At 51.6% G+C, this 14,209-nt stretch overlaps 1 protein-coding gene across 3 annotated transcripts in view; it reads left to right on the top strand.

Moving 5' to 3' along the window:
- PRKG1 (protein kinase cGMP-dependent 1) overlaps positions 1–14,209 on the top strand; it is a 341,078-nt gene that overhangs the window by 165,028 nt on the left and 161,841 nt on the right. For all 3 annotated transcript variants that reach the window (XM_071563624.1, XM_071563623.1, XM_071563622.1), the window contains exon 3: positions 7,888–8,001. In XM_071563624.1, the coding sequence (XP_071419725.1) occupies positions 7,888–8,001 (114 nt within the window). The remainder of the gene's footprint in view (positions 1–7,887; positions 8,002–14,209) is intronic.

The following is a 14,209-nucleotide window of genomic DNA, read 5'->3' as shown; positions in this document are numbered from 1 at the left end:
GACAGGACAAGGGGAATGGCTTCCCACTGCCAGAGGGCAGGGACAGATGGGATAGTGGGAAGGAATCCTTCCCTGGGAGGGTGGGCAGGCCCTGGCACAGGTGCCCAGAGAAGCTGTGGCTGCCCCATCCCTGGGCCAGGTTGGACAGGGCTTGGAGCACCTTGGTCTGGTAGGAGGTGTCCCTGCTCATGGCAGGGGGTGGCACTGGGTGGGCTTTGAGGTCCTTCCACGCCAAACCATTCTGTGATTCCTGCCCAGACCTGTCCCCCTGGTTCTCAGTGGTGGCTTTTCATTGTCCAAACAGCCCCTGGATGAGAAATTTGCCTTTTCTCTCTCAGAATCATTTTACACATTTAGTTTCCCTTGCTTCTTGCTTTTTATTCTTGGAATCAGAGGGTGCCCTGATGTTCACAGCACGTGTTTTGTTCCCAAATTCTGAATTCCTTGATGTTCCCCTGCTCTCAGGTGGCAGCTGGAGCCAGGTTATCCCTCCCTGCCCGTTGGGGCAGCTCAGCTCTGTCCCTGGGCACAGACAGGGCAAGGTGCCCCTGTTCAGTCCAGCCTTTCCATTCCTTTCCATGAATTCTGGATTTGTGGAGCTGTTCTCGTGTTCTGTGGGAGGAAACAGAGCTGTGGAGATTGATTTGTGGTGTGAACAGAGTGAGTTTGGGCAAAACAGGAGGAAAATCTGTTAAAGAAATGGCAGTCACTGCTCTGTGGGTGTCCTGCCCAGGTTTGGTGGGAACTCCTGAATCCTCCAGGCCTGTGAGGGTCTCTGAAGAGGCAGATCTTTGGTTTTCCTGACACTTCTTTATGTTCCTGGTTTTCTCCTTGCTGGGTCTGGGTGGTTTATGACACACTTGACATTTTTTTTGTAAAATCTGTGCTGAGACCCTGATGTCATTTTATTTTCCCTCTCTCCTCCCAGCAGGATAAAAGCTCTAAACTGTCTGTCCTTCACTCACAGGGTGGTTTTGAGGCCTTAAATCAGAATTATGGTGCAAGGGAGACCAAACAGCAGGGAGAGAGAACAAACTTCCAGCCATTCCTGTCCCTGGGAGGCTGCACTGGAGAAAGGGGAGCAGCTCCCAGGTGCCCTCAGTGCCCCTTCGTGCCCTTTGGCAGAGCTCAGGGTGGTCAGGCTCCCCCAGACCCCTGTGCCACCCCCATGGGCTCCTTCTCCTTGGCTGCATGGCCTCTCCTGGAGGGGGGCACAAGGAGAAGGTCCATTGTGGTACCTCCATGGACTCGTCTGCTCCAGGTGGAGGGATATTTGTGGTGGGAATCTCAGTGGAGGATTATTTTTGGTGGAATTTCAGCAGTGCTGCTCTTGTGGGGGATTGTTTTTGGTGGGAATCTCAGTGGAGGGATATTTGTGGTGGGAATCTCAGTGGAGGATTATTTTTGGTGGAATTTCAGCAGTGCTGCTCTTGTGGGGGATTATTTTTGGTGGGAATCTCAGTGGAGGGTTATTTTGGTGGGAATCTCAGTGGAGGATTATTTTGGTGGGAATCTCAGCAGTGCTGCTCTTGGAGGATTATTTTTGGTACCAATCTCAGTGGAGGGTTATTTTTGGTGGGAATCTCAGTGGAGGATTATTTTGGTGGAATCTCAACAGTGCTGCTCTTGGTGGGGGATTATTTTTGTTGGGAATCTGCTCTTGTTTGGGGATTATTTCTGGTGGGAATTTCAGCAGTGCTGCTCTTGTGGGGGATTATTTTTGGTGGGAATCTCAGTGGAGGGTTATTTTGGTGGGAATCTCAGCAGTGCTGCTCTTGGAGGAGGAGGATTATTTCTGTTAAATAAAAGAGGATTTGCTCTCAGAAGAAATTGTTTCCTTTCTGCCTTCAGGGAGCAAAAGCTGAGTAAAATTTCCAAGTGGCCATTTTATCAGCAACACTTTGCTGTCAAAACCACTGCTGAGTTTTATTGACCAGCTATTCCTGTGTCTGCTCCAGAAATGAAACCCCCCAAATGCTGCTGGTTGTGTGGAACTCAGGAAATGGAGCTCATCACAGGGCTCAGGTGAAAACACAGTAAACTTCATCAGAGTCCCTCAACTGGGAATTCTGCCTGCTGGCTCAGGCTGTGGGCTGAGCTTCCCTGGGGCTGCCAGGGGCACTCTCATCCCAGGGATTTCTTTGCCAGTGAAACATGGCAAACAGGGCAGAGAGAGAAGCTGTGACCCCTGTCACTGTAAATGGAGACCTGGAGCACTGAGAGGGGAGAAGGTTTGGCTCCTTGGCCAAGCACGGGGGTCTGGATGGACCAAAGGACTTTGTATGGATCATCCACAAGGTTCTCTTCATGTTGGCTGACACAGTGAGGAGTCAGGACAGGGAGTGAAGCAGCAGGAGAAACGAACCCACCACTAGAGAGTTTATAAATCACAGGTACAATTTAATAAAAAATATTACAATAAATGCAATGGCACAAAGAGAAATTGGGTTTAACCCACAAAACCCAGAAGTGTAACCCACCCCCTGGGACACAAACACAGTGGGGACACAAATGACACACAGGCTAACGAGTTCCTCAAGTCAACTTCATCTGTTTTCTTCTGTTCCTGGAAAGAGAAATGACCATTTCATTATTGGGAGGCAGAAAATGATGCCACTGATTGAAAGAGTCACTTTAGTACCATTTCCTGCCGCATTCCACTGCCTTGAGGAGTGTGGATGGAGCTCAGCCAGGGATGATATTCCAGGTTTAATTAATTGGGTGGACTCAGAGTGACAGAGCATGGGATGCCGTCCTCAACCCAAACCCTCTGTGCTTCAGTGTTGCTGCTGTGAGATGGGACAGAGTTGATCCTGCTTTGTTCAGCTGTGCTTCAGTCAGCTGTGCTTTGATCTGTTCATGCATCAGTTTGTTATTGATGGGGTTACAGTGACCTTTTTTAACTTTACATCCCATGGGGCTTGTCAGAGCACACACAGGTTGGGCAGAGCAGCTGTGGCTGCCCCAGCCCTGGGAGTGTCCAAGGCCAGGCTGGACAGAGCTTGGAGCAGCCTGGGCTGGTGGGAGGTGTCCCTGCCCATGGCAGGGGTGGGACTGGATGGGCTTTAAGGTCCCTTCCATCTCATTATCAGTTTGTGTTGTCTAACAAACAAAAGTGTTAATGAACCGTAAATGGGTGGGCTCTGATGTAACTGAGCCACTCAGCAATTAAACCTGTAATTGCTGCGGTGTTACATTTGCAGCTACAATGTAATTAGCCAGCAGAGTTTAATTTGCCAGCCAGGCTGTGGCTGAGAGTGCCAGGGCTGGGGGCAGGCGTGAGGGCACAGGGCAGCCCAGGAGAGCTCCTCCATCCTGATTTCATGGGGGCACAGAACAGCCTGAGCTGGGAGGGCCCCACCAGGAGCATCCAACTCCTTGGAGTAGTTTTTCAGTAGGAAAAGCTGGATTTCATGGGGTTTCAGTGCATCTCTGGAATCCTGCAAGCCTACAAGGTGAGGTGAGGCCCTGGCACAGGTTGGGCAGAGAAGCTGTGGCTGCCCCATCCCTGGCAGTGTCCCAGGCCAGGCTGGACAGGGCTTGGAGCACCCTGGGCTGGTGGGAGGTGTCCCTGCCCATGGCAGGGGGTGGAATGGGATGATCTTTCAGGTCCCTTCCAACCCAAACCATGCTCTGCTCCATTGTTTTTGCAAGCTGGCTGGTTTTCATGCTGGCATCAAAGCCAGGTGAGCCAAACTGCAAAAGCAGGAAGGATTCCGGTCTTTGAATCCATGGAAAGAGGGTAGAAAGTTCCCAGCATCAAAATTTCTTTTGCTAAAGGTGGGATGTGATTAGATAAGAGGGCATGGAACCAAAGAGCTCCCACAGAGTTGAGACTTCTGGGTGTCCAAACACAAAGTGTTTTGGGTTGTGCACAGTTAAGGTGGAGTCTGGCAGAAATTCCCGTGGGGAGCAGCCTGGTGACTTCTGGGGGTATCAGTCTCTTCTGCTGACTGATCCTGCACTCTGGACACCTTGTGTGTCCATTGTGGGGAAAGAAATGGAGAACTGATCATCAAACTTCCATGGGTGACGTGATGCAGCAAAGCCCATTTTGCTGCAGGGCCAAGAATGAAGGGCCTCACTGGCCAGGTGGTTTTGGGGGTGTTTTGTCCATGTGAAGATGGAGAACAAGAGGGACTTGAGTGGAAAACAAAGAACAGCCACCAGCTGCCAGCCTTTCCTGAGCCCTCCCTGCTAGAGAGGACATGGAGATTTTTATTTCATTTCATGGTCCATTTGAAAGAGAACTCTCATTGTCCCTCACTGTGGAATGTCTTCTTAGAACTGGCAGAGAAGGGCATTGTTGGGATGCCAGTTAAAGCTGCCCCAGATCTGCCCAGCTGCCAGGGAAGTGAATTCCACAGCACTCCATATTCCAGCCTTTCCCAGTTTTCCTGCCTGGAGCATCCCCTGCAGTATTTAATGGTTGTGTGGTGGAGGTGCCAAGGGAGTTACAAATGGATCTCTGTACACTGATCAATGTTTTGTTTGTTTTTTTTATCTGCTTGATCCATCAGAGAGCACTTTGTTCCCTCTGTGGAAAACTGCCCTGCCAGGGAGGACAGGAAAACAGGAAAATTCCTTTACCCTTTAATTCCATGAGACCTGAAGAAATTCAGGCTCAGGCTCTTTACTGTAGGTGTTTGGTGGCCCACGTTGCTTAATGGCACAGCAGGAGAATGGGAGACCTTCTGCAGGACAATAAATGGTAATTAAAGATCACACTCGTTATCAGCCCAGGGGAAGGAGAGACAGCCTTCCTGTGCTGCTCCTGCTCTGTATTCCTTCAGCTCCAGCCTTCCTGAGGCTCCTGTCTGGGCCACTCCTGTGCTGTGCTCTGGCCAAACCCATCTGGTGTCTCCTGCAGCTCTGCTGTGGTTGGTGGGACGTGGGGTTTGAGGAGGACAGGGATGCTCAGGGCAGGAGAGGAGAGGCAGGAGGGGCAGCAAACACCATCCTGGTGATCGGGGTGACCAAGTGGTTCCTTGTGCTCTGCCCCCCTCCCGAGCTGCTCTGCCCCCCTCCCAAACTGCTCTGCCCCCCTCCCAAACTGCTCTGCCCCTCTCCCGAGCTACTCTGCCCCCCTCCCGAGCTGCTCTGCCCCCCTCCCGAGCTGCTCTGCCCCCCTCCCAAACTGCTCTGCCCCCCTCCCAAGCTGCTCTGCCCCCCTCCCAAACTGCTCTGCCCCCCTCCCGAGCTGCTCTGCCCCCCTCCCAAACTGCTCTGCCCCCCTCCCGAGCTGCTCTTCCCCCCTCCCAAGCTGCTCTGCCCCCCTCCCAAGCTGCTCTGCCCCCCTCCCAAACTGCTCTGCCCCCCTCCCGAGCTGCTCTGCCCCTCTCCCGAACTGCTCTGCCCCCCTCCCGAGCTGCTCTGCCCCCCTCCCGAGCTGCTCTTCCCCCCTCCCAAACTGCTCTGCCCCTCTCCCAAACTGCTCTGCCCCTCTCCCAAACTGCTCTTCCCCCCTCCCGAACTGCTCTGCCCCCCTCCCAAACTGCTCTGCCCCCCTCCCGAGCTGCTCTGCCCCTCTCCCAAACTGCTCTGCCCCCCTCCCGAGCTGCTCTGCCCCCCTCCCAAGCTGCTCTGCCCCCGTCCCGAGCTGCTCTGCCCCCCTCCCAAGCTGCTCTGCCCCCGTCCCGAGCTGCTCTGCCCCCCTCCCAAGCTGCTCTGCCCCCCTCCCAAGCTGCTCTGCCCCCCTCCCAAGCTGCTCTGCCCCCCTCCCGAGCTGCTCTGCCCCCAGATCTCCCAGCCTGGCTCCAGAGCAGAGGGATCCAGCCCTGCAGCATCTCTGTGGCCTCCTCTGGATCATTCCAGCAGCTCCACATCCTCCTGCTGTTGGAGCCCCAGGGCTGGGGCAGCTCTGCAGGGGGTCTCATATTCAGTCTGATTTAGGGAGGCTTTTCTGGAGCCCCAGAATTCCCACCAGTGCACACTCTGCAGGTGGAGTTCAGTAACATCCATTCCCTCTGCCTGCAGTAACCCCAAATTTGCCCAGTGAGGACCAGGTGCTGCAATCAAAATACCCCTTAATTAACAGGACTGGTAGAAGAAGATCCTTTTAAACCTGAACTTCACATTCCTGAACTTTGGAAAAAGCCAGGTTTGGTTTGGGTTTAACAAACATCATCCTTGAGGGCATCATGTAGTGTGAGAGGGAGTGAACCCCCATTTCCTGGGTCTCCTCTGCAGTGGTGCCTCAAACAGCTGGAATAAAACAAGTTGGAATGCCAATGGCAACGAGCTTGTAAATAATCCCATTTTCTTTGTGAACAAAGCACTTTGAAATTACTAATCAATTAAGAGTTGCTGTTGGGAACTGCCCCCAAACTGGAAAATCCTCATGGAAAAGTCTCTTTTTGGTACCATCCACAGGTGCTTGTTGGGTTTTCCCCCATTTCCAAACATGATGCATTTTAATTCCAAGTCAAGGGCTTGTTGGTGTGAAACAGAAATAACCTTGAATTGGAGCAATTTGTGTTTTTCCAAGAGTTTCCTGAAGCTCCCAGTTTTCTGCTCAGCTCTGTGGGTGCTGCTTGGAGCTCAGAGGTGGCAGTGGGTGGGTAATTGCATCCAAATCTGAATAACTTCTGCATATGGAGGTCCTGCCCCTCTCCTGCAAGGGAAATTACTGTGGCTTTGTGTTTTTCAGGACATCTTCTTGTCTGTTCTTGCCAATCTCAATGATATTGTGCTGGGAAGTCTTCTCAGTGCTTTTTAAATTCGGGTTCTAATTTCACCCCCACTGTGTTTCTTGCATTCTGGGGGGAATGACTGATGCTGTTAAAGGGTCAGGAAGACTTTAGGAAAAATAATCTGTGCAATGTGATGCTTTCCAGCTCAAAATTCCACCACTCCATGGGCTAAAAAGGGTAAAGTCCTTCCCTTTGTTGGTATTTGTTGTAGGGCTTTTTGCAGAGAAATCCCCATTTCAGCTCTGCTGAAACTCTGTTCTTGTTTAAAATAATAAATGAATATATTCTTCAAAATCCTGTAGGAGCCTCTGAAATGTGTGAGGCAAATATTGGGATAAATTTTGTGCTTCTTATTACATTGATACTTAATACAAAGAAATGAACCAAACATTTATAAAAATAATTGTAAAAATTACTGCTAAAGGGAATTTAGCCCTTACAAGGAGTGGAATTGGGGTTTATTGAGTGTCCTGGGCTGCATCATTTGGTCCTTCCCTTCTCCTGGCTCCTGTTTTTCAGGTGTCCTTGGAAAGCCCAAGGTTGGAAGGGTTGGTCACTCCCAACCCCAGGCTCGTCCTGAGCTCCTTCCTTCCCACCCATCCCTTGCTTTCAACCCCCTCCCCATTCCTGGAGAAGCTGATAATGCAGATTCCTCCCCTAAGATGAGTTTTTCAGAAGGAAAGGTGTGAGGAGATGGGAATTAAATAATGCCCAGGGCTCAGAGTCATTTTCCTGCTGAGAAGAGCCACATTTTTCGTGTTCTTAGGGCTTATTTCCTCAGGGAAAATGAGCAAAATTGCCCTGTAGGATGTCAAAGACCTAAATCTTTTCCTTTTTGAACTCCAAAATTTGAGGAAATTTCAGCTGAGAGTGCAGTACATGAAAAACAAAGTTCCCCCTGGGCTTAGTGCTCTGGAGACACTTTCTCATGTAGGAAACTTCTCTGCAATGGTTGGTTTGAACCTTTCCCTGACTTTCTGTGCTGTCCTTCACAATGCATTGAATTCCTTTTCAGGGTGTTGTTGTTCACAGAGTGGTTGGGGTTGGAAGGGACCTCCAGGCTGCATGGGCAGGGACATCTTCCTCTAGCCCAGGTTGCTCCAGCCTGGCCTATAATTGAACCCATTTTCCAAACCAAGCCTGAAATTCCATTTCTTTTTTCCAATGCTCTTTGTTTTTGCTGTTTCTCTGGCAGATGGGAAGGTGGAGGTGACCAAGGAAGGCGTGAAGCTGTGCACCATGGGCCCTGGCAAGGTGTTTGGGGAGCTGGCCATCCTCTACAACTGCACCCGCACTGCCACCGTCAAGAGTAAGCTCTTTTTCCACCTTGGGGGGTTTGCTTGGCATCTCCTCAGCCTGCTGGGGGTCACAGCCTCTTCTGGGTGCCTTTCTCTCTTCAGGACTTGTGGGTTCTCATGTGGGGTTTGGCCACTGGGAGCAGAGGGGCTCACCTGGGTTTGGCCACTCCTTTTGGCTCCTTCAGGTCCCTCCATGGTTGCCCCAGTGAGGTTGGGTCACCTCATGCAGAGGAGTCTGTAGCTCATCCCATGGTTTTCCTCACAATTCCTGCTGAATCTCATGGTATTTATGTGTCCTGGTTTAAAGGGAACCCAGGAGAAATGGACCCAGCACAAGAGAGACTGTAAGTCAGAGTTACAATTTAATGACAATATTACAATCAATGCAATGGCACAAAGAGGAATTGGGTTTAACCCCCAACCCCAGCACTGTAACCCACCCCCTGGGGCACAAACACAGGGGGGTTTGGTGGCCCCTGTGCTGAGCCCCACGTGGTTCCCCCAAGTCCAAAGGAAAAGGAAGGGACAAACCTGTTGGTGCAGATGATGGCACAGTCTGGTGGAGAGTGGTGGCTCCTCCTGTCCAGGGTCTGCTCCTCCTCTGGATCCAATGAGTGGTCCCAGAAGTCCCCAAAGCCCAAGATTGTCTCCCCTCAGGTTTGGGTGGGAGCCCCCAGTGCCTCCCCCAGGGCAGGGAGTTCCACACTGGGGGATCTGACTCTGGCAGTCAGGGGGGATTTTGGAATGGTTGCTGGCCCATGGGCAGAGCTGAGCCCTCAGGTGGGTGTGGAGGTGCCAAGGAGTCCCTGCAGGGCAGTTCTCCCAGCTCCTCTGCCAGGCTTCTTTCCCAGCCAGCTCCCAGCCTGAGGGCTCAGCTGTGCCCTGGGCAGCTGCTGCCAATGGGCCATTGGGAACAGTTGCTGGGCAATGGCCCAGAGGGTTTAGAATGCCCAGCTTTGGTCACACCCACACAGGGATAAACTGGTCCCACCTGCTCAACTGGGACAGTTGGCATCTCCTCATCCTACTCTGGGGTCACAGCCTGTTCTGGGTGCTTTGCTCTCTTCAGGAGTTGTGGGTTCTCCTGTGGGGTTTGGCCACTGGGAGAGGAGCTCACCTGGGTTTGGCCGCTCCTTTTGGCTCCCTCAGGTCCCTCCATGGTTGGTTGAACCCAGCACAGTTGGGTCACCTCATGCAGAGGAGTCTGTAGCTCATCCCATGGTTTTCCTCACAGTTCCTGCTGAATCTCATGGTATTTATATTTTGCTCAGAGGAGCATTTCTGACCTTGTGAGTCTTCAGGGGAAACTCAGTAATTTGAAACCAAAATGTGAACCAAAAGGGAAGCCCAGGTTGAAGGGATGAACCTCTAAAGTGTGGAAATCTCTGTTCTGCTCCTCCAGAGCCATTTCTGCAGCTCCTTCCCCTTAGTGTTTTTTTCAGGACAAGTCCTTGTTTTCCCACTAAGATGACTAAAATAAATCAGGGGGAAAAAACCCAGAAGCCTGGATGGCACTTGGCCTCCTGCTCTAAATTCTTCAGCACTTCTCCTGCAATCTGGTTTCTTTTATGAATGTCCTGGGCAAAGGCTTGAGCTGCACAATTAAGGAGAGGAAATAAATCCCACTGCTTTGGACAACAGAAATACATTTTCCTTTAAATTCAGGTGAATAGCTGAGATCAGGGATATTTCATACCACAGCCCTCCTTCCTCTGAGGAGAAGAGTTTATGGTGGTGTCTTAAGCAGGGAGGTTTTTAGGAGGTGAGAAATAGCTGTGTGGTTTTAAGATGCTGTAGGGTGGAAGTTAGAAGGGTACAGATGGAGTGGAATAATACAGAGACAAACAAGCACCAGAATAAATGAAGCACGTTCAGAAAAAAGGCTTTTTACAAATGCCTAATTTTGCTTCAAAAAGAGGGAGAAAGGAGAAGAACCAATGGGCAGGAATGACAGAACAGGAAAGGTAAAGAACCAATGGGCAAGAATGACAGAACAAGAAAGAGAAAGAACCAATGGGCAGGAATGACAGAACAGGAAAGAAAAAGAACCAATGGGCAGGAATGACAGAAAAGGACAGGAAAAGAACCAATGGGCAGGAATGACAGAACAGGAAAGGTAAAGAACCAATGGGCAAGAATGACAGAACAAGAAAGAGAAAGAACCAATGGGCAGGAATGACAGAACAGGAAAGAAAAAGAACCAATGGGCAGGAATGACAGAAAAGGACAGGAAAAGAACCAATGGGCAGGAATGACAGAACAGGAAGGGCTAATGGGTTGTTTTCTGGAGAACTTGCTGCTTCCAGAGCTCTGAGGGATGTGACAGGTTCCAGTGCCCCGAGGGATGTGACAGGTTCCAGTGCCCCCTGAGCAAACAGCCCTTGCCTTTTCCCAAGTGCTGGGTATCCCAGGGAATGCTGGGCCATGGCATAGTCAGTTCTGTGTCCCAGGTCCTGCTCCAGAGGTGTCCAAGTGATCCTCCAGTGCTGTGGAGCACCCCAAGGGCGGCAGGAGATGTGCAGGGCAGCCCCAGGCACCCCCAGGCTGCTCTTCTGGAGGTACTTCAGCTCCTGACACAGCCCCTTGGGCACCCTGCCCAGGCTGAGGGCACAAGGGGTGGCACCCACAGTGGGCAGGGGGCTGGGGGGAGCCCCAGTCCCAGCTGGGGGCAGGGACCATGTCCTGGGGGAAGGTGAGGGTCTGCCAGGGGTGGGAGAGGAGGGGCAGAAGGGCCCAGAACACAAAGAGAACCTTCCCCAGCACCATCTGGGCCCCAGCCCTGTTGGCAGGGAATTCCACCCAGCACCACTCTGTGCTTGGCAGAAAACTGTGGACAAAAAGGAAGCCCAGGCTGAAGGGATGAACCTCTAAAGTGTGGAAATCTCTGAGAATTCTGCTTCTCCAGAGCCATTTCTGCAGCTCCTTCCCCTGCCAGCTGTGCTGATGGCACCGAGCTTGGCATGGCAGCAGTTCAGATCCATTCCAGCCTTGCATGAGTTCAAATTTTCCACTGCTGGGTTATTTATCTATTTACTTATTTTTTAATAGAGTCCTATGCACTCCCAGAAATTCCAGAACTCTGCAAGGATTTAGTGCCATGGGTGATTTGCAAGGAAAAATAAGGGCAACAGGCAATGAAAACTGCAGAGATGATTAAAAGCCTGAGAGGAGGAGCTTGGCTTTGTGTGTTCTGCCCCAACAGTGACAGGACATGGTGTGGAGTTTGCTCAGACCTTCTTAAAACAGCCCCACAAAGTTGTCTTTAGATATTCAACCATTTGATTGCAACCTTTCTGATAATACTTAGAGATAAGAAAACTGGGCTGGCCAAACTCAAGGGGATGGATCTGGAGTGCCTGGGAGAAAATAAATGGATATATCCTTGGAGAAAGTCATTGAAAGCCTCCCTGCCATTGCCTGTGTTTTTCTCTGACCTTTAGGGGTTTTGCCAGGTAATGTGAGGAAATGGAGCTGGATGAGTCCTCCAGGGGCTGGTAATGAGGACATGGTGCTGAGGACAATGGACAAGACTATCAGGTGGTCTTTGCCCTCCTGCTGTTCAGGAGACAGGAGATGTGGGCACAGGGATGGGTGGTCCTGAGTGACACCTTCATGGAGAGACATTCTGATCCAAGAGGGAATGGTGTGGGATGGGAAAAGCAGCAGAAAAAATTCATTTGCCCCCAGGGTTTGTTGAGTGCCTGAAACATCACCAGGCCTGTGGCACTCAGGGGCAAACATAAGGGCTGGGCAAGAAAAAGGAGACAGGGCAACATCTTGGGATTCAATCCCTCTGTCCACTGAAATGGCTCTGATTGAGCTTTGCAGCACTGGAGGGTCTTCAGTGCAGAAAATTCCCAGTCCTGGCTGGGCCATGTGAGGAAGGAATTCCTGGCTGGGAGGGTGGGCAGGCCCTGGCACAGGTGCCCAGAGAAGCTGTGGCTGCCCCATCCCTGGGAGTGTCCCAGGCCAGGTTGGACAGGGCTTGGAGCACCCTGGGCTGGAGGGAGGTGTCCCTGCCCATGGCAGGGGTGGCACTGGGTGGGCTTTGAAGTCCAGGGTTGATCCCCAGGGTTGATCATCAGGGTTGATCCCCAGGATTGATCACCAGGACTGATCATCCAGGTTGATCACAAGAACTGATCACCAGGCAGGGCAAACAAAGCTCTTGGGCCTTTGGAAATGTTTCTGAAAATAACTGTGGGCATGTTTGTCCTGTTGGTTTGGCTGCAGAGCTGAGTGAGCTGAGGAGCCAACCCTGTTCTGAGGAGATGATGATTTTCTCTGTGCAGCCCTTGAGGAATTAGTTCATATTTACAGCAGCTGTCAAATAATTCATTCAGAAGAGCTTCCCTTTCACCCCCTCTGGGAGATGGCACTGAAGGTGCTGCTGATTTATGGAATATGGCCAGGGCAGTTGTGATAAATGAGGTGACTGAACTCTGCCAACAATGGGAGGCCTTTCCTGTGGGCAGAGTTTGGGACACAGAGGATGCAGGATATTAATTTATTATTAATTTATGGCCCCAGTGACACGTGGGCTTTTCTCAGATTAAAACCCACCAGGCTGCCCTGGCTCTGGTTCTGCCTCACCACTAGAAGAAAGTTTCTTCTTCAGGCTCTTCTGTGGGGTTAATTAGCGGCCAGAAAGCTGCTTGGTATCAAACCAGACCCAAAACTGATCAGTTTGTGGTTCACACCCAAAGCAACCCCCACGTCCTGTTGTCTGAAGCCCCTTCAGGAGCTGCTGGATGAGGTGAAGCCGCCCCTGCTGTCCAGAAAAGGAGAGTTTTAAAGGTGATTTTACCATCACAGCTTGAACTTTCTTTCTGAGTTACACTGGATTAATATAAAGATTGGATCATACCTTTCTGGAGGAGCTTTGCTTGCCTAGGTTTGCAGTTCATCATTTCCCATAAACTCCCATGAAGGTCATCAGAGAACAATGTCCCACAGTGAGCTCAGATTTGTTCCCAGTCAGGGGAAGCTGCTGCAGTTTCTGTTGTTCTGAGCCAGGCAGGGCAGCACCATCTCCACTGCTGTGTCCCCTTGGACCACAATGGTCCTGCTGCCTCAGGTCCTGCTCCAGGTGCCTCCAGCCCACAGGGGAGAGCAGGATTTCATCAGTGCTGAACCCACTGCAGGGTTCATTGGGTAGTATTTTTAATTATTTATTTTTAATTATTATTCCCCCTCTTTTGGGGTTACTGTGATAAAACGTGTGTGTGAAGGCTGATGGTAAAATGATTCTCCTCTCAAATAGTCCTAAATATAATGAGAACTTTAGCAGCCCTTGCAGCTGTGACACAGCTCAGAGCAAGGTGGGGTGGGGTCAGTGGGGGGAGCTCTGCCTTCTTTCTGGGCACCCTGAGCTTGGCAGCAGGAGAGGGGACAGTGGGGAAGTCACAGAAGGATTCAGGTTGGGAGGGACCTCAAAGCCCATCCAGTCCCACCCCTGCCATGGGCAGGGACACCTTCCACCTGTCCAACCTGGCCTGGGACACTTCCAGGTGGAGAGGAGCAGGGAGCAAGTGTGGGCTCAGCCAGGAGGGGCTGGAGAGCAGCTTTTGGGGGTGCCAGGAGGGGCTGTGGAGGGTGTGGGGTCTGCAGAGCTGCTGAAAGGTGCTTCTGGAAGGAGAAGGCTCCTTGGGAACTCCTTTGGGAGCACAGGAGGTTGTGGAGCAGATGGCCATGCCATGGGCTGTGCCATGGGCTGTGCCATGGGCTGTGCCACAGCCTGGTGGAGCTTCATGGATGGAGGAACAGGAGAGAGGCAGAGGCAAACATGCCCATCCCACTGCACTGCTGACTTTGCTGTGGGTTTAGTCCCACTTCTCACCCCCTCAGTGCTGATTTACCTTCAGGAACCAGGAATTCCTTCAGGCTCAGTGTCCTCCTTGTCATGGGGACTGAGCCACTTCTCAGTGTCCTTGTCATGGGGACTGAGCCACTCTCAGTGTCCTCCTTGTTATGGGGACTGAGCCACTCTCAGTGTCCTCCTTGTCATGGGGACTGAGCCACTTCTCAGTGTCCTTGTCATGGGGACTGAGCCACTTCTCAGTGTCCTTGTCATGGGGACTGAGCCACTTCTCAGTGTCCTTGTCCTGAGGACTGAGCCACTTCTCAGTGTCCTTGTCATGGGGACTGAGCCACTCTCAGTGTCCTCCTTGTCATGGAGACTGAGCCACAGTTTCTCTGCCCAACCTGTGTCAGGGCCTG

Source organism: Pithys albifrons, chromosome 9 (assembly GCF_047495875.1).
Source record: "Pithys albifrons albifrons isolate INPA30051 chromosome 9, PitAlb_v1, whole genome shotgun sequence".
Classification (NCBI taxonomy): Eukaryota; Metazoa; Chordata; class Aves; order Passeriformes; family Thamnophilidae; genus Pithys; species Pithys albifrons.
Note: the sequence above shows the minus strand (reverse complement) of the source record. Positions and strands in the feature narration are given on the sequence as shown.